At 40.9% G+C, this 21,101-nt stretch overlaps 1 protein-coding gene across 4 annotated transcripts in view; it reads right to left on the bottom strand.

The window, feature by feature from the left end:
- The window catches only part of RCBTB1 (RCC1 and BTB domain containing protein 1), an 81,596-nt gene that overhangs the window by 8,185 nt on the left and 52,310 nt on the right, over positions 1 to 21,101 (bottom strand). For all 4 annotated transcript variants that reach the window (XM_070409086.1, XM_070409084.1, XM_070409085.1 and 1 more), the window contains 3 exons: positions 14,474 to 14,600; positions 7,383 to 7,534; positions 6,663 to 6,793 (listed from right to left, as the gene is read on the bottom strand). In XM_070409086.1, the coding sequence (XP_070265187.1) occupies positions 6,663 to 6,793; positions 7,383 to 7,534; positions 14,474 to 14,600 (410 nt within the window). The remainder of the gene's footprint in view (positions 1 to 6,662; positions 6,794 to 7,382; positions 7,535 to 14,473; positions 14,601 to 21,101) is intronic.

A 21,101-nucleotide genomic window follows, 5' to 3' on the forward strand; every position in this document is an offset into this window, starting at 1 on the left:
ACAATTTAAAAATTGATTTCATCCCCAGCAAGACTCCAATGTTGTTTGTTCCTTCGTATGTTGGAACATATATTAAATCAATGAAGTACCAGGAATATATACCAAGACTAAGTATATAAAAGCAAATCCCACTAATAACTCTTATCACAAATAGCTTGACTTTTATCACTTAGCTGGATACTGTGGAGATACTCAAGGTCCTATCAAACCAGGAATTCAACAACATTTAAATGGTACAGTCTTGACTTCACATTTCCAGCAACCATGAAATGAGAATTTTAGGCAAAATGGGGAAGGACTCACACAAACATATGAACACACACCTTTTTTGCTCTCTCGGTGCAGACCTCTGCGAATAAAGACTCCCTTTATCCAGAGGAGCCTCTGTCTCCACTGAAAGGAGGATACTCCCCTCCAGGAATATAACCAGTAGGAGATAAACTCCATCTAATGTGTACCAGCCAGCCATTGCCAGAGTTTTATTTTCTAGATAATTTAAAATGTTAGCACAATCTCTGAATCCATATTTTTTTAAAATATATTTTATTGATTTTACAGAGAGGAAGGGAGAGGGATAGAGAGCTAGAAACATCGATGAGAGAAAAACATCCATCAGCTGCCTCCTGCACACCCCCTACTGGGGATATGCCCGCAACCAAGGTACATGCCCTTGATCGGAATCGAACCTGGGACCCTTGAGTCCGCAGGCCGACGCTCTATCCACTGAGCCAAACCGGTTAGGTCTGAATCCATATTTTTAATAAGAGATAGCGAGTGGATTGAATAAATGTACAACTGAATGCTCTGAGTATTATAGTAAATTAAAATGCTAAACTATATAAAACATTCTCTCTCACATTAATATTAAAGAAAAAGCACTACTCCTGGTATTTTATAACCCAAAGCTTAATAAATAGCTCTAGGGACTAAATTATCCCACAGGAAGACATACTTTGATCTTATTTATCAAAAATAGAAAACTAGTTTACCCATAACTTAGGAAGAAGTAGCCAGTCATGAGCAAGAAAGTTCTTCAAACCATGTAATATATCAAATAAGGATCTTTAAATATTACGTTTTAATGATATAATTTCAAATTCAAAGGAAAAGAAGCCTGGCCAGTGTTACTCAGTGACTGAGTGTTGACCTGTGAACCAGGAGGTCATGTTTTATTCCCAGTCAGGGCACAGGCCCAGGTTGTGGGCTCAATCCCCCCATAGGGGACATGCAGGAGGCAGCAGGTCGATGTCTGTCTCTGTCTCTCTCTGTCTCTCTCTCTCTCTTTCATCAATGGAAACGTTAAAAAAAAAAAAAGAATGCAAACTGTGCTTCTAATTACAAATCAGTTCATATATCAATAAAAATAGTTCTATCAAACTGCCTTTGAATTGGTGAGATTTCTCAATATTCAACATATGTTTAACAGTTTCAAACATTAAAAGTCTAACTAGGGCCCTGGCTGGTAGGGCTCCGTGGTTAAAGCATTGGTCCTGCACACGGAAGGGTGGCAGGTTCCCTTCCACGTTAAGAGCACATACTAGGCCGAAACCGGTTTGGCTCAGTGGATAGAGCGTCGGCCTGCGGACTGAAAGGTCCCAGGTTCGATTCCGGTCAAGGGCATGTACCTGGGTTGCGGGCACATCCCCAGTAGGAGATGCGCAGGAGGCAGCTGATCGATGTTTCTCTCTCATCGATGTTTCTAACTCTCTATCCCTCTCCCTTCCTCTCTGTAAAAAAATCAATAAAATATATTTAAAAAAAAAAAAAAAGAGCACATACTAGTACCTGGGCTGCAGGTTCATTCTCCAGTCCCAATCCAGGAGCGTGCAGGAGGCAATCTGCGGACACATCAATCCCTCTCTCTCTCTCTCTCTCTCTCTCTCTCTCTCTCTCTCTCTCCCCACCCCCCCCTTCCTGCCCTCCTTCCCTCTACTCTATATAAAAGCAATGGAAAAATATCCTCAGGTGAGGCTTAAAAACAAAAGTCTAACTAGGGAATACTGAAAATAATCTAAATATCCATTGTTTAAGAAACTATTTGAACCTTGGTCAAGGCAGATCTATGGAAAAAGAAGCATTGAAAGCACTTGGAAAGAGAAACTGGAATATGCAAATTCATTTGCATGAATTTGAGAGTGGCATAGCCAAGCGAATTCATTGAGCAACCAATGCCCTGAACCAGTTTGCCTTAGATGTGTGAATTAGATAAACATCTTTCTGATAATTCTTAAATACTATAAGAACCTACATGATCTGTTCAGCACATTCTGCAAATGATCAGATCTTCTATTGCTTAGAAAAGAAAATGCAACTCTTACCCAATCAATATATCAACTATAACAGGATTGCTGGGCTTTAAATAAAACCTTTCCAAGAACAAGAATGACAGAATGAAAGAGTTTTCTCAAGGCCCATTGAATAGGGAAGTGGGAGATGCAAAATCTAACACAGTGTTATTGTTAGTATTTTAGAACTGAAGTCCATGTTTATGACATCTTGTGGTGAAATTGTTGTAAAGGCAAATAGCATAACACATCAGATTTGTTGTAATTAGCAAGGAAGATCAAAATTAAAAACTGCTATACTGAAATAACTTATAATTTCATTCCAAATTTTTAAATACTTGATTTAATTATTTCAGTCACTATACATACTCAAAAAACAAGTTGTTTTTCCTTCCTTCCCACAGATTTTCTTTAGTAACAAGAGAATTGATGGTCTTAATATCAATTTAAAAACATGTTTTACTTATGATTTTAGAGAGAGAGACAGAGAGAAAAACAACAATTTGTTGTTCCACCTATTTATACATTCACTGGTTGATTCTTGTATGTGCCCTGACTGGGGATCGAACCTACAACCATGGCATATCGGGATGATGCTCCAACCAACTGAGCTACCTAGCCAGGGCTTAATATCAACATTTTAAAAATGCAATTTTATTTAATGGAGTTATCCAGTCCTAAAATACCAAAACTAAAATAGCTGAATGCTAAGACTTCCTGTGGAAGGGCACTTGGCCACAGTAAGACAGGCTGCCTTCATGTCACAAGCCACCCTTGAGACACATGCAGGTGACAAGAGATGGCGAACCATAACTAACTGTCCAAACTTGTTAAAATAATTGTAAAGCAAAGCCCCTAAACTGTAAGTCTGGAATTCATTTTATAATATATCAAGTACAAAATATTTCATATTGAAGTGGGTGTTTTTTCTAAGAATGTATTTAAATATCTTACCATATGGAAAAATAGAGAAAGGTGCTTTCTCCCATTACCCCAAACATATTTTACAGTCTACTGGTCATAGAAAACTTGTAATCTGGCCCTCAGAAAGAAGAAGAAAAATGCTGACCATCTGACTTTAGCGTGAAGTTTTCCAATACTCACATCCCAAACCACTTTTGGAATTACATTTCTGGGCTCATATTTATGGCTTCCCAACAAAAACAAAATCCTAAGATACAAGTTACTCAACAAGTAGGATTTTCTGGAAAATTCTCTAATCTGATTAAACAAATAATACTTCCCAACTGTTCCTCCTAAAGTTCAAATATACATAGAAAACAAAAATTTCCTGAAACAGTATAAACAGAAACATTTCAAATTTTTTATAATGTGACACAGAAGTACCTCGAGACAATGTTTTACTCACATTTTCTCCCTTGATGTCAATATTTATTCAGATTTATGCTAGAGGATTACTTAAGTGCTCCTTCTCCAAGTCCCTCTTTACTTTATAGAAAGGTTCATTCATAATGACAGGACCCCACAATAGTTAATTTTAAAAACTCTTCATAAGTAGTGAGTCAATACATTTTTGTTGCTTTTATGTGTGCACATTTGCTTAAAGATTATCTTGTCAAAGGGTGTATGGAGGAACAATAATAACTTTTATAGAAAAGGGAAGAAACATGAGAAGCAGGTGGTCGCCATCTTCCTACCGTTTCAACCCACAAAATGAAGGCAAAGGCATGTAGTATCCTCAAGTTGAGCTTCTGAAAATAACAGTTTTTGCAGCTAATTTCAAGTGGCTTAGTAGTAGCTTCCCATCAACTAACAGATATAGTAAGTGTGTTTTATTTTTATATTCTAAAGACTTCATTTATTCATTTACTACGTTCAATAACATTAAGAAAATAAAAATTAAATTTGTCAATTATGTAACTCCTATCAGAACAACAACAACAAAAAACCACCAAAGAAAGTGATTCTTTTTATTTTTGTCTCCTCTCTATTTTATCATTTTTCCATATTGACTGTGTTATATTTGTACTAGTGATCTGGTGCATGGATTCGTGCACATTAAAGGAAATTAATTAGAAGAAATATTTTAATATCACTATTCGCCCTTTCTCTATAATAGAAGTGTCAACCAAATTCATGATTGACAATGACAGACTGAAACACACGCATGCGACTGTCGCCAGTGAGAGCTTTATATATATTGCTCATGTGCAAGTCAACTTAGCCTTTTATATATATATATATATATATAGATAAACCTGCTTAATTAGACCCGCTTTCTGATTTAGCTAAACTTTTTCCAGCCCAGTGAAGCACCCCAACTTCTCTTTCAGGTAATTGTTAGCAACACAGCAGTAAATATCAACACAAAGCAGATTATTATTGTAGATCACGCAGGGAGAAAAAGGGGTGATTCTTTTTATTCCTCTCTATTTTATAATTTTTCCATATTAAATGTGTTATATTTGTATGTTTTTTTTAAGTTTTTAAATAAGCACATCTTCATGATTACGTGTTTCAAATACATTCATTCATGAATTTAACTCAATGTGTATTTTTTAATACTAACTATATGCCCATATTGTGGCAGACTCTGGGAGATCCCATGCATTTGTGGTCTCAAATAATGGGTTTTATTTTTAATGTGTTTATATTTAATTAAGGAAAAAATAGTCAAGGAAATTATCAGCTAACATAGGACTTTTCTATAAACTTTCCGGGGTACATGTTAGCTAGAAGTGAGGAAGAAAGTTTCAGCAACTAGAGCCGAGATGTTTACCTCTGTCCAGATGGTTTTAGTCAGCAAGATCCCACCCCCAAAATGTGAAACTCATTAGCAATGGGGAGGAGTATGGAGAAACACAGACAAGATTTTAAAATCAATCACAATATGGAGAGAAAAGACACTGGCAATTTAAAATTAGATCATTGGGTGGGAATTAAATCTAAGGAAATAGCATTTCTTTTTTTTTAATATATTTATTTCTTTATTGATTTCAGAGAGGAAGGGAGAAGGAGAGAGAGATAGAAACATCAATGATTTGAGAATCACGGATCGGCTGCCTCCTACACCCCCCCTCCACTGGGGACCGAGCCCGCAACCCAGGCATGTGTCCTTGGCCAGAATCGAACCTGGGACCCTTCAGTCTGCAGGCTGACACTCTATCCACTGAGCCAAGCTGGCCAGGGCGGAAATAGCATTTCTAATAAAGAAGCTCATAGTATCAAAGAAAGGGCAGGAGGAAAAACTATACTTCCATTTTCTATTAGACATATCTTTTGATCATTATTCCATCTGTTGAAAAGGCTACAGAGAAAGTCAGCTATATTTGACCTTATCAAATATTTATAATAGTAACATAATCTCAAACAAAAATAGTACACATTTTGAAAACACAAGACATAATGGCGCACTTCGATCCCTAAGTGTGGTAAGGAGGAAGTCTGTCCTGCACCACCTCTCCAAGGCCACAGCTGCAGATCCTTGCAGGTGTTTGGTAAATTCCCTGGAACCAGGTATTCTGTCTCATAATATGATGACAGAATACTTACAATACTAGACAAATTGTGCCCTTTAGGGTGGAGATCTTAACTAGACATCGTGAACTCCAAAGCTACTGCTCTCTACCTTTTATTCCCTGTGAATTTGTAAAACCAACCATACCAACCTTTAGTTCACTAAGCATCCCTAAAGCTCCCTTTGGGTGGTTCAACAAACATTTATCATCCAGAGCCTACGATGTGCCAGGCACAGGGTGCACAGATGAGTAAGACCCAGTTCCTGCTCATGAGGAACTATGGTTCTTCACTTCAAGAAAATGCACATAAATACAAAATGTCAGACTCCCAAAGCCCTTTCAATCACACTCTTAAGAGATCCATGAATCCCAAAATTAAGAATTCAATCCAGTGTAAGTAAAAAATAGACAAAAAGGATTCCAGAGCAAGTTCTTAACACATGAATAACTGTTATAGTTAGACAATGATAGAATTTCAGAGCATAAACAGATATAAATCATATGGCATCCATGGCGTACGACATGGTAGAGCAGAGGGACAGCAAAGTGGTCTTAAAAAAATATATATGCTGACCTTGAGAAATACTTGAACTAAAATATGTGGTTTGTTAGTCCAATTAGGTGTGCACTTCATATTCCAACCAGCAGTACAGCTGCTGGGACCTCAATTTCTTATCTTAGTTAAAAAGGAAAAGAGAGGAATAATAATTTTGAAACTAAGAACAGAAAATAAAGAAGCAAGGCCAGATTTCATTGTTCAGAGATCAGTCACTTCATTGATTCCTAAGTAGAAAGGAAGTTACTCATCATGGTCCTTGTCGAAACGAGAAAAAAAGAGAGAGAGGAGCATACAGGGACTTAGGGGTGGTTTGAGTTTCTGTTTGTGGTTTTACATTACCTCTGCATCGTATCTGACTGCAGCAGAGAATAATGAAAAGGCATTCTCCACAGTGATTCCTTGCTTGATAATGTGCTGACAAAGTTTTTTCAGTCTGTTTTCACAGTAAGATGTCGCCAAATCCAAAAGACCTACAAGTTAAAAGTACAGCAGTTTTAATAAAGTTTATGATAATGTCCCATAATTTAAATATATATATATATATATATTATGTGTGTGTGTGTGTGTGTGTGTGTGTGTGTGTGTGTGTATACGTATATATATGTATATGTATTTAATTTATTTTGTTTCTGGTGCAGAGTAATGTAGGTAAATCAGAAGTTTCTTAGTGAATAATACTTGAATTTTATTAAGTAAGTTCTCTTTGTTACTCCCCAACTCCCCAAACAAACCTCTCTTCTACTCACTTTATACAATTTCTATAGTACAGAGAAAGGCAAAAAATGAAATTTCCCATTTTTTTCTAAAATGACATGATAAATCCATTATCAAGTTATACTTCAGTATTAAAAAATTAAAATAAGTCCATGAAATAATTTTGGACTTATTTTATGTCCAAAATTATTAACCATAACTATACAATATTATTTTAAAGATATTTACTTCAAATATTTTTTAAAAGCCAATAAACCTGAAACTCGTCATGTTTCAATACTATAAGAAGATGAGGAGCTATATTTCTGACCATAAGATATGGCCAGTCCCAATGTGGCTGAGTACCTATAGCATCTTCAGGTGGCAGGTCCACCGTGTCTGTGTAGAGGAACTGAAGAAAGGCACGATACACTGGGTAAGAAAACTGGTCTATTTCTATCACTTCTTTCATGTCCTCATTCCAATAAGACTGAAACATGGATCGAAAGTGCTCACACCTAAAATGGAACAGAAAGTCAATTCAGTTGATGGAATCAGTTAAACAAATACTACAGGTATCTTTAACTACTGTATTTTGGCTTCCACACCCCAGGATCATGAATCTTTAGCTAGCACTCTAAAAAAATATTCCATGTGCAAGAATTTTTATATTTGCCTTTTATGTACACTCATTTTCATGTTTTTAAATCTTCAATCAAGGATATGTTTTTATTGATTTTTGGGGAGAGGGGAAGGGAGAGAGAGAAACAATCAATGTGAGGGGAAACATCAATTGGTTGTCTCCAGTACGCGCCCCGACCAGGGATTGAACCCACAACCTAGGTATGTGCCCTGACCAGGAATCAAACTCACAACCTTTTGGTGTATGGGATGATACCCCAACCAACTGAGCCACCTGACCAGGGCATGACTTTCATTTTTGATGAATGCTTCCTATAAAATATTAAGAATTATATGTAGCCCAGTCAGTGTGGCTCAGTGATTGAGCATCGACCTATGAACCAGGAGCTCACATTTCGACTTTGGTCAGGGCACATGCCCGGGTTGCGGGATCAATACCCAGTAGAGGGCATGCAGGAGGCCACCAATCAATGATTCTATTTATTGATGTTTCTATCTCTCTCTCTCCCTCTCTCTTTCTCTCTGAAATCAAAAAAATATATTTTAAAAAATAATTCTAGCCGAACCGGTTTGGCTCAGTGGATGGAGCGTCGGCCTGCGGACTGAGGGGTCCCAGGTTCGATTCCGGTCGGGGGCATGTGCCTGGGTTGCGGGCGCATCCCCAGTGGGGGGTGTGCAGGAGGCAGCTGATCGATGCTTCTCTCTCATCGATGTTTCTGGCTCTCTATTTCTCTCCCTTCCTCTCTGTAAAAAATCAATAAAATATATTTAAAAAAAAAATAATAATAATAATTCTATGTAGAGCCTAGGAGTGCCTAGCACTTGTGCATTACTGCCGTTTCCATTTGACAATCCCCATTCATATCAAGACATCTTGCTAACTTGTTTTTTAAAAAATTTACAGGAGCCCTAGCTGGTTTGGCTCAGTGGATAGAGCATCAGCCTGGGGACTAAAGGGTCCCAGGTTCGATTCCAGTCAAGGGCACATACCTGGATTGTGGGCTCGATCCCCAGTAGGGGGGCGTGCAGGAGGCAGCCAATCAATGATTCTCTCTCATCATTGATGTTTCTATCTCTTGCTCCCTTCCTGTCTGAAATCAGTAAAAAATATATATTTTTAAAAATGTATAGGAATGCATTTTAAATAATGAAATTAAAGGAAATTAAAAAATGAGAATTCAAACATATCACTATAAAGTAACACATTTAAATGATTCATTTGTGGGTTTTTGTTTTTTTTTAATCCTCACCCGAGGATATTTTTCCATTGATTTTTAGAGAGTGTGGAAGAGAGAGGGAAAGACACAGAGAAATACTGATGTGAGAGAAGCACATTGATTGGTTGTCTCCTGCACCAGTCCTGACCAGGGTCCGGACTGGGGAGGAGCCTGCAACAGAGGTTATGTGCCTTTGACTGGAATCGAAACTGGGATCCTTCGGTCCGCAGGCCGATGCTCTATCCCAGTGATGGCGAACCTTTTGAGCTTGGCGTGTCAGCATTTTAAAAAACCCTAACTTAACTCTGGTGCCATGTCACATAGAGAAATTTTTGATATTTGCAACCATAGTAAAACAAAGACTTATATTTTTGATACTTATTTTATATATTTAAATGCCATGTAACAAAGAAAAATCAACCAAAAAAAGAGTGACACGCGTGTCATAGGTTCGCCATCACTGCTCTATCCACTGAGCCAATCCGGTTAGGCCAGTGGTCAGCAAACTCATTAGTCAACAGAGCCAAATATCAACAGTACAACGATTGAAATTTCTTTTGAGAGCCAAATTTTTTAAACTTAAGCTATATAGGTAGGTACATTGTTATTAACTTAATTAGGGTACTCCTAAGCTGGCCTTTGCTAAAAACGTCCTCAATCTGATTGAGGTACGTTCGCTGAGGTCGACCTCTTCCAACTCTCCCATCCACACTCGTCTTGTATACTTGTTTCAGATAGACGAGTGTGGATGGGAGAGTTGGAAGGGGTCGACCTCAGCAAACGTACCTCAAAATAATGCACCTCCCCCACGCTGCGTATCCCACAGCCCGCCTGAGCCCGTGTCTCCCGTCACCCACCCGACCGACACCCCCCACTTCTTCTAATGCCACTTCTTCAAAATAGACTCGCCCAGGCCGAAAACCAACTTCTGCGCATGGGCCATGAAGTTTCAATCGCACTGTCCGTGCGCACCTGCACGTGGTATTTTGTGGAAGAGCCACACTCAAGGGGCCAAAGAGCCGCATGTGGCTTGCGAGGCACGGTTTGCTGACCACTGGGCTAGGCCATTTATTTATTGTTGTTTTTAATATAATCATCATATTCATTTTTTAATCTTTTTGAAGTCAAATTTATTGGGGTGACATTGGTTAATAGGAGCATACAGGCTTCAGGTGTGCATTTCTTTGTTACAAGATCTGTATATCGCACTGTGTGCTCACCACCAAAGTAAAATCATCTTCTGTTACCATGTAGTACCCTACCAACTTCCCTTTGGCAACCACCATAACGTTGTCTATGTCTATGAGTTTCAGTTTTATATCCTACATATGAGTGAAAGCATATGGTTCTTAGCTTTTTCTGCCTGACTTATTTCACTTAGCACAATATTCTCAAGGTACATCCATGTGGTTACAAATGGCAGTATTTTATCCTTTCTTATGGCTGAGTAGTATTCCATAGTATAATATGTACCACATCTTCTTTATCCAATCCTCTATTGTAGGACACATTGGCTGTCTCCATGTCTTGGCCACTGTGAACAATGCTAATCAGCATATTCTTAAAACTGTTTTAAATGTTAACTGGATTGCATTTAAACTGATTATTGTTCCATTACCTTACATGACAATTATCCTCTTTCTGACTCGTCTTCAAAATGGCTACCACTCCTATTTTGTTTCTTTGCTTTGCCTTGCCCCTTTCCTCTCTTTCCAAGCTGTTACCAATCCTATCTAATAAAAGAGAAACATGGTAATTAGCCGTACCTCCGCTACCCTTCCCATTGGCTAATCAGGGCAATATGCAAATTAACTGCCAGCCAAGATGGCGGCCGGCAGCCAGGCAGCTTGAAGCGAACATGAGGCTTACTTGCTCCAGTGACGGAGGACTCCAACGTTCCCCGCCTGCCACTGCCGGCCTCTGAGCTTGCAGTTTGAAACATTGTTACAAATATAGAAGCTAAACAAAACCCCAGAAACCTGCTTTCAGCCAGCCGGGATCTCAGAGCTGGAGTTGAAACAGTGTTTCGATTATAGAACCCAAACAAACCAGATACCTGCTTTCAGCAGCCGAGGCCTCAGAGCTGGAGCCAAGCTTCAGAGCTAAAGCTGGCCCAGAATAAAAAAAAGAAAAAGAGAAAAAAAGGAGCGGTTGGGAGCTGCAGTCACCCACCAGCCTGAAAACAGCCCTCAGCCGCTCACCCAGACTGGTCAGGCACCCCAGTGGGGACCCCCACCCTGAAGGGGGTGTGACCAGCTGCAAACAGCCATCAGCCCCTCACCCAGGCTGGCCAGGCACCCAAGCGGGACCACCACCCTGATCCAGGACACCCTTCAGGGCAAACCAGCCAGCCCCCACCCATGCACCAGGCCTCTATCCTATATAGTAAAAGGGTAATATGCCTCCCAACACCAGGATCAGCGGAGCCGCGAGGCCTCCCGGCACTGGGATCAGCGTGACAGGGGGCAGCGCCCAAACCCCCTGATCGCCCTGCGGCTGTGTGTGACAAGGGGCAGAGCCACAACCTCCCTATCCGCCCTGCTCTGTTTGTGCCAGGGGAAGGCGCCCCACCCCCCTGATCAGCCCTGCTCTGTGCCTGATAGGGGGGAGCTCCTCAACCCCCTGATGGCCCTGCAGCTCTGTGTGTGACAGGGTGCAGCGCCCCAACCCCCCACCCCCCAAAGGGCCCTGCTCTGTGTGTGACAGGGTAGAGCCATAACCTCCCCATCGGCCCTGCCCTGAGTGTGACAGTGGCGGCGCCCCAACCCCCTGATCGGCCCTGCTCTGTGGGTGATAGAGGGCGGCGCCCCAACCCCCCCCCCCCCCCCCCACGGGCCCTGCTCTGTGTGTGACGGGGTAGAGCCATAACCTCCCCATCGGCCCTACCCTGACTGTGACAGGGTGTGGCGCCCCAACCCCCTGATCCGCCCTGCTCTGTGTGTGACAGGGGGCGGTGCCCCAACTCCCCTATCGGCCCTACTCTGTGAGTGACAGGGGACAGCTCCTCAACCCCCTGATCGGCCCTGCTCTGTGCGTGACAGGGGGGAGCTCCCCAACCCCCTGATGGGCCCTGCTCTGTGCATGACAGGGGGGAGCTCCCCAACTCCCTGATCGACCCTGCTCTGTGCGTGACAGGGTACGGAGCCCCAACCCCCCTGATGGGCCCTGCTCTGTGAGTGACAGGGGGCAGCACCCCAACCCCCTGATCGGCCCTGCTCTGTGCGTGACAGGGGGTGGCGCCCCCACTCCCCAATCGGCCCTGCTCTGAGCCTGACCAGGGGCTGCACCTAGGGATTGGGCCCGCCCTCTGCCACCCGGGAGCAGGCCTAAGCCAACAGGTCATTATCTCCCGAGGGGTCCCGGACTGCAAGAGGGCACAGGCCAGGCTGAGGGACCCCCCCCCCCCCCCGCCCCAGTGCACAAATTTTTGTGCACCGGGCCTCTAGTCTATATACATAAAAGGCTGTGTCCATCCATCCAACTGGTAGCTATGACATGCACTGACCACCAGGGGCAGATGCTCAATGCAGAAGCTACCGTGATGCATACTGGCCATTTAAAAATAAATGGCACCACAGACCTGGCGCTGACAAACCAACAATTGGCTTCCCCCAAGTGGGACACAGGCCCTGCCACCACCCCAGAGCAACACCCCACCAAACAGCAGCCAATGCTGCCAAGAACCCATGGCACAAAATGCGGCCCACTGCCTAGCCCAGCCCAGAAACAGTTGCTGTGGGTGCCAGGTAATGACATCACATAGCAACTAGCCTCCTTGGAGTTTCTTCAGTCCAGGAACCTGACTTGCTTTACAGCCAGGTGCAAATATTTTACAGTTTATCCAAATGTTTGTGAAGCATTTTCCTGTACCTCATCTCATTTGATCCTCACAGAAGTCCTGGAGTAAGAAGATAGGAGACTCGGTAGAATCTATTTTCTTTTCATTAGCAAGACATGAATAGCAATATTAAAATATTTATTCTAATTAATTTCCTTCAATGTGCACAAATCCGTGCACTGGGACACTAGTTTACTTATAGGCACATATTTCAAGAAAACCTAAGGGGTTTTCTTGAAATATGTATTGTATAACATGTACAAATCTACCCATAAATTCAGGAACTGATTTCTGAATATAGATTTTCTTAAAGTATGACATACTTTATAGGTTTAAAAAACCATCTTTTAAAATCCTTTTAAAATGAGATACAGTATAAATAAACACAAAATACTTTCAAAATCCATTCAGAATACTAAAAAGAAAATGGCCATTTGCCTAAAAAATTGCCCTAACTGGTTTGGCTCAGTGGATAGAGCGTCGGCCTGTGGACTGAAAGGTCCCAGGTTTGATTCCAGTCAAGGGCATGTACCTTAGTTGCAGGCACATCCCCAGTAGGGGGTGTGCAGGAGGCGGCTGTTCGATGTTTCTCTCTCATTGATGTTTCTCTCTCATCGATGTTTCTAACTCTCTATCCCTCTCCTTTCCTCTCTGTAAAAACTCAATAAAATATATTTTAAAAAAATTACTTCATCTGAGATGTAAAAAGAAATGGGTATCTAAGCAAGGAATAGTAGATAAAATGGGTCAGAAAACTATACATGAAAGGAATAGACTGGTTGTCCACAGGTTCACAGACACAAACATTTCCAGGTCATCTTTCAATTAATACTTTGGTGCAGATATTTACCTCTTAAGTAATGAATGATATATGGACTTTTCAATTCCCTTTAACGTTATTTTGTAAATAGTTTTTTGACTAAATTTACAAAAAGACATGTAAGTGGCCAGATTAATTCTCAGTGGACTGACTTTGTTTGTGCTGGTCTCTGTAAAGGCAGCCTTGGTGAGCAACAGTCCAAACAATTACTAATAAATACAAAGTTCCCTCACATTTATACAAAGAACTCCTGACACTTAACTAAACAACACTTCTTTAATTGGGAATTAGATGTCCCTCGAGCCAGAAGACCACCATTCCAGAGTTTTCTGCTTGAGAAAAATAAATTTTTAATTAACAGCAAAAGGAGGCATATATACACTTTTCCTTGACAATCTTTTATGGGGGTTTTTGACCATGTAAATAAGGCTTTTGATGGAAATAAATATTCACAAGATCCTTCATTTAAAAACAATATAGACCGCCTGGCCAGTGTTGCTCAGTGGTTGAGCGTTGGCCCATAAACCAAGAGGTCAACAGTTCAATTCCAGGTCAGGGCACATACCTGGGTTGTGGGCTCAATTCCGGAGGCAGCCGATGGATGTTTCTCTCTCATTCATGTTTCTATCTCTCTATCCCTCCCCCTTTCTCTCTAAAAAAATCAATTAAAATATATTTATAAAAAAACATATAGACAAATACTTATACTACTACATTATGCTTTTTAAAAAAGACACATGTGCACATGCACACACATGTGTGCATGCAAAACTCTTCAATAATGAATGGATTGAGGCTATCTGCAAAAATATGAAGCTGTGTGATTTCCCTCTATTGCCAAGGCTATTTCTTATTAGTCCCCATTTTATAGAGTAACAAGGGAACAGATATTATAAAAAGAAAAGAAAGTTATTGATGTCTCAAGCTCATGCAAAAATACCTGATTTTCAAAACAGCTTTATGGACATGGATATATTTCCCATCAATTCTGAACTTTAGGTCAGCAGTTTCTGGACTGTCAAATTCTTTCTTCAGGGACTCTGCAACTGTTAAAAAATCTTCATGCTCTGAAGGCAACAAACACATTATAAATACAAAAAACTCAGGAAACATACTCAAGATTTAATAGACTTCAAAAGATAATCAAGGTTACTATATTCTAATCAAAGAATCCCAAGAAACAAATTCACCATTACGTGGTAATACTAAGCAGTCATATTCTTACATAGAGAAACCCCTTTTCTTCGGTATTTGGAATCTAAACATCCCTCTTAACCATAAGAATTAAGGTACAAAAAATAATCCCTACACACTATCTAAAAACAGCAAATTTACTTAATAACAAACAATGCATACTCAAAGGGAACAGTTTTACAAAAACGTGATCTCATTGCCTGATGAGAAGAACTGCTGTTATGACTACAGGTAGATCTATTATTATAAAGGAAAAAAAGTAAAGGCACTTGGCCCGGCTGGAGTGGCTCAATGGTTGAGCATTGTCCCATGCACCACAAGGTCGCTGGTTCAATTCTTGGTCAGGGCACATGCCTGGGTTGCAGGCTCGATCTCCAGTAGGGGGCATGCTTGGGACAGCGATCTATGTTTCTCATTGATGTTTTTATCTCTCTATCCCTCTCCCTTCCTCTCTCTCTAAAATAAATTAAATAAATAAGGGGCAGAGAATCTGTCAACCTCCCCCCTCCCTTCAAAATCACCAAGGCCTCAGCCCACTTCATCACCATTTGCCCCTCTCCAGCTCCCTCACCCCTGAGAAAAAATAAAAAATATATAAAGCCACTTGTACAAATCCATGTAATATTTTCTTGTGTTTTATATGCATGGACAAAGAAAAACAAGTAGAAGGCTAACAGGGACCCTCATCAGCACTGAATGCAGGTTCAGTGGACAGAGACAGGTTCTGACTGCCCACAAAGATAAGAATGGTGACTTCATCAAATAACTGAGCTATGTCTCTCAGGAGCCTGGTGTTACCAAGGGAATGCTTAGAAGAGGGACAACTCCTAAAACCTAGGCTAAACCTAACAAATGAACTTATCCATGGGCTTTATCATCAGAATCTCCCAAGGAAATATCATTTGCCTGAGCCCTGTTACTTTAACCTAGCATACACATAATGCAGAGCTCTCTTGGCTATGGAGAGAAGGTCAACACTCTCTCAAAAATCAGGTTTCCCTTGACCTATAACGGTGAGTAAAAAAAAAAAGGGAAATCACTAAGATAGAGAGTCCAGTAGTCTAGACTGCTACTTCACCCATTCCAAAACGAGCTTATCATCAATGCCTCCACTTCTGAATCTAGTAGTCAGGGTTGAAATACACCTTTCCTCCTCTTAATTCCTGGCAACAAGTATACCTTCTTTCACAGAATATTCTTCTGAGGTGTGAATTCACCAACTGACTATCGCTCAGCTGAAATAATAAACTGAGAGGAAAAAAACACCTCAGACTTACTGGGTAGAGGGAAAGAAGTCATCAAAGTAATATATTCAATGACCACATTTTTTTCCAAGCTTAACATTAAAAAATGTTAGGATGTTCTAAAAAGGATGCCTTTTCAGGATCAGGATTTTAAGATACAAAAACCTGAGGAAGCTTTTTATAACAGGTCCAGGTTAAGTAGTATATGAGAATCTGAAGATGTGGACAGAGTGCTTTGGTGTGACACATATATGTGATTATGGCCAAATAGTCCCATCTGTGAACTAAATTTTTTTTTGCTTTTTTAATTTGCTGGGGTGACATTGCTTAATAAATTATATAGGTTTCAAGTGTATAATTCTATAATACATCATCTGTATACTGTATTGTATTCACCACAAGTCAAGTCCCCTTCCATCACCATTTATCCCCCTTTTATCCTCTTTCACCTCCTCTGACGCCCTATCCCTCTGGTAATCACCTTATTTACAAGTTGTTGTTTTGTTCTTCTTTTTAAGAGAGAGAGAAAGGGAGAGGGAGAGAGAAAAATATTGATGTGAGAGCACATCGACGGCCAACTCCTGTATGCCTCCCACCAGGGGATCGAGCCCACAACCTGGGCATGTGCCCTTGACCAAACTGGAGACCTCCTAGTGCATGGGACAAAGCCAACTGAGCCACACTGGGAAGGGCTGTAGTTTGTTTGTTGCTTAATCCCTTCAACTTTTTCACTCATCCCCGAAAATCCCCTCCCCTCTGACAGCTTTTGGCTGTTCTCTATCTATGAGTCTGTTTCTATTTTGTTAGTTTACTTTGTTCATTCGATTCCATACGAGTGAACTTATTTCACTTAACATAATGCTTTCCAGGTCCATCCATGCTGTTGCAAAGGGTAAGATTTTCTTCTTTTTCATGGCTGAGTAGTATTCCATTGTGTAAATGTACCATCGCTTTTTCAAAAATCTTTATTGTTGAGAGTATTACAAATGTCTCCCATTTCCCCCTCCACTGCCCCCCTCGACCTGGTTCCCGCCCCACCCCAGGCCTTCACCACCCTATAAGTCTGTGTCCTTAGGTAATGCATATGTGCATATAAGTTCTTTAGTTAATCTCTTCCACCCCTCTTTCCTCTGAGATTTGTCAGTCTCTTCCATGTTTCCATGCTTCTGGCTTTATTTTCTTCACCAGTTTATTTTGTTCATTAGCTTCCTTCTTCGTTTCTTCTTTCTCTTCTAAAAGAACACCCTTCAAGCCCAGCCAGCATGGCTCAGTGGTTGAGCGTCGACCTATGAACCAGGAGATCATCATTCCATTCTCGGTCAGGACATATGCTTGGGTTGCGGGCTTGATCCCGTGTGGGGCCTGCAAGAGGCAGCTGATCAATGATTCTCTCTCATCACTGTTGTTTCTCTCTCTCTCTTCTTTTCCCTTCCTCTCTGAAATCAATAAAAATATATTTAAAAAACCGAAAAAAAATAATACCCTTCAACATTTCATTTATTACTGGTTTGGTGGTGATGAACTCCTTTAGTTTTATCTTGTCTGTGAAGCTCTTTATCTGACCTTCAATTCTAAATGATAGCTTTGCTGGGTAGAGTAATCTTGACTATAGGTCCTTGCTATTCATCACTTTGAATATTTCTTGCCACTCCCTTCTGGCCTGTAAAGTTTCTGTTGAGAAATCAGCTGACAGTCATATGGGCGCTCCCTTGTATATAACTAACTGCTTTTCTCTTTTGCTGCTTTTAAGATTCTCTCTTCGTTTTTAATCTTTGGCATTTTAATTATGATGTTTTTGGTGTGGGCCTCTCTGTGCTTCCTGGAGTTTAAGTCTGTTTCTTTTACTAGGTAGGGGAAATTTTCTGTCATTAATTCTTCAAATAGGTTTTCAATAACTTGCTGTCTCTGTTCTCCTTCTGGCACCCCCATGATGCAAATGTTGGTACGCTTGAAGTTGTCCCAGAGGCTCCTTATACTATTTTCATATCTTTTAATTATTTTTTCTTTTAGCTCTTCTGATTGGGTGTTTTTTGCTTCCTCATATTCCAAATCATTGATTTGATTCTTGGCATCTTCTACTCTACTGTTAAATCCCTGTAAATTATTCTTTATTACAGTTAGTCTATGCTTCATTTCTGACTGGTCCTTTTTCATGTCTCTGAAGTTCTTACTAAGCGCCTTGAACTCTCATTAAGACCCTTGAGCATTCTTATAAACATTGTTTTAAACTCTGCATCTAGCAGTTTGTTTGCTTCCCGTTCATTTAGTTCTTTTTCTGGATATTTCTTCTGTTCTTTCATTTGTGATATGTTTATTTGTCTCCACATTTTCCTGTGTTTGTTTCTATATATTAGGTAGAGTTGCTATGTCTCCTGGAATTGGCAGAATGCCCTTGTGTAGTAGGTGTCCTGCAGAGCCCAGTGGCTCAGCTTCCCCAGTCACCTGAGTTAGACACTCCAAGTGTACCCCTGTGTGGGCTGTGTGCACAGTCTTGTTGTAGTTGAGCCTTGATTGCTGTTGGTGTCACTGGGAGGAAATGACCTCCAGGCCAATTGGCTGTGAGGACCAGCTGCAACTACAGTGGAAGAGCTGCTGTGCAGGAGACACCCCATGGAGCAGGACTTGCTTCAGTGGGGCTTTGGTGCTCACTGAGTCTGCTCCTTGAATGTGTCACTTGTGGATGTGTAGAGCTGTAATCTGGTATGGTCTGAAGCTGTCCACTGGGTGCACTGGCTCTGGTGCCTCCCAGGAGGTACAAAGTCAGCCACTGCCTGGGGCCACCCAGCAGGAGCTACACAGCGATCTGCAGATGGCTGTGTTTGTGTTGGGCTTGGAAGTGCCCAGGAGAGGCCAAGCTGTGAAGCAAGGTAGGCTGCTGCTAGTGCCAAGATTGGGCCTCTTATTGATAGGTTTGGGGCACACTCACTCCAGCTGCTTCTTGTTTGAGATTTTTGGAAAGTCTAAAGCCTGAGCCAGGACAGGCCATTCATAAGGAATAGTCATTGCAAACAACTTGGGTGGGGCTGCAAACTGGATGGGGTGGGGTCTCAGGGAATCACCAGGGCAGAGTGAAGTGTGAGCCAGGTTTGTGGAGCCTCAGATATGGCACCTGCAAATCAGCCCTACGACTGGGGATGTCTCAACATAGGAACAATGAATCCCATGAGCACCCCTGATGCCAGACAATCCAGTTTTCCTCCCCATATGTCCTTGGATTCCTCAAGCCACTGCCTCAACGCTGGAGCTCAGAGAGAGTGAGTCCAAGTAAGTCCATGCACCAGCCCTTTAAGAGACTACTGGGACTCCGGCAGTCTCATCATTCAGCCACAAAAAAAAAAAATCCCCACTTGTCTTTACAGCCCAAAGTTAGGGGACTTCTCTTCCCAGCACTGGAAGCCTGGGCTAAGGGTTCTGGTGTGACGCTGGGACTCCTTGCTCCTCACAGGAGGCCTCCAGTCGATATATCCCTCCTGATTAAAAAAATGCCACACACAGGTGTCCGACTAGCCCATTCCGCGCCTCCGCCCCTCCTATTAGTTTCAATGTGCTTTCTTCTTTAATTCTCCAGTTGTGGCACTTCCATTTAGCCAGATTTCAGGCGGTTCTGAATGATGGTTGTCCTGTGTTTTAGTTGTAATACTGATGTGGTTGTGGGAGGCAGCAAGTATTGGAATTTATCAATGCCACAATCTTGGTTCCATCAATTAATCACTGATTTTTTATCTACTTATCTACTGATGAGCACTTGGGCTGTTTCCAGACCTTAATGTAAATAATACTGCCATGAACATAAGGGTGAACATATATGCTTTGATAGGTGTTTCTGGTTTCTTAGGATATATTCCCGGAAGTGGGATCACTGGGTCACAAGGCAGTTACATTTTTAATTTTTTGAGGAAACTCCATACTGTTTTCCATAGTGGCTACACCAGTCTGCATTCCCACCGACAGTGCAACAGGGTTCCCTTTTCTCCACATACTCGCCAACTCTTATTTTTGTTGATTTGTAGATGACAGCCATAGTGGCAGGAGTGAGGTGATACCTCATTGTCATTTTAATTTTCATCTCTCAGATGATTAGTAACATTGATTATTTTTTCATATTCAACTGGTCATCTGTATGTCCTCTTTGGAGAACTGTCTATTTAGGTCCTTTGCCCATTTCTTAATTGGGTTGTTTGTATTCCTGGTGTTGAGTTGTGTAAGTTCTTTATAAATTTTGAATATTAATCCCTTATCAGATATATCATTGGCGAATATGTTTTCCCATTCAGTATGTTGTCTTTTCATTTTGTTGATGGGTTCCTTTGCTGTGCAAAAGCTTTTTATTTTGATGTTGTCCCATTTGTTTATTTTTATTTTGACTCCCTTGTCTGAAGCTTTATATCAGAAAAAAATACTGCTTCAAGAAATGTTCAAGATTTTACTGCTTGCTTTCTTCTAGGATATTTATGGTGAACTTAATTTTTCTAATCACAATATTCACTGTAAAACTTGCTTTATTACAAAATATATATGAAAATGTTCAATGTTTCACTTTAAGTTGAGCAGCAGCTTAACTCTTAAACATACTCCTGCCTGGCGCCATTTTGGGACTCAGCCCATCTGGTATCCAGGTGACCTAAAAACCGGTCACCTGATGATGGGACAGCTCCAGCTATCTGACACAGCTCAACATGACATGTGTTATAAGACTAGCCTTCAATATCAATTGCTGAGTAACCCAAACCCCTTGGTGGTAAAGAGCTATGCTAATGTTCAAACACGAGGCATCATGACCTATTTATTTTCTCTTCATGTTAACAATAGAATAACTTAGAAGAAATACATTGGCAAAAAGGCAGAAATGAACACGAAATAACATTAAAAGATTAAAATATCTTACAGCTACTCAGCTTTATGACAGCTTAATACTTTCAACCAATAATGAACTCTTAAAGGAAATAGTATTCAGAAAATGGACAGGTTATGTAACCAAAAAACACCTTGAATTCCACTACCCTTTCAAACACCACAGTTTTGATGCCCTTCTAAAATAAAAGTATTTGAGATTGGTTGTAAAAAAAAGGGAGAAAGAAAGATTAAAACACCACCTTAAAAAACCACAAGTTCTTCAGTTTTTTAAAAATT

The sequence above is a fragment of the Myotis yumanensis genome, unplaced genomic scaffold (assembly GCF_028538775.1).
Source record: "Myotis yumanensis isolate MYYU_CA2020_CCGP unplaced genomic scaffold, mMyoYum1.0.hap1 SCAF_3, whole genome shotgun sequence".
In the NCBI taxonomy this organism is placed as follows: domain Eukaryota; kingdom Metazoa; phylum Chordata; class Mammalia; order Chiroptera; family Vespertilionidae; genus Myotis; species Myotis yumanensis.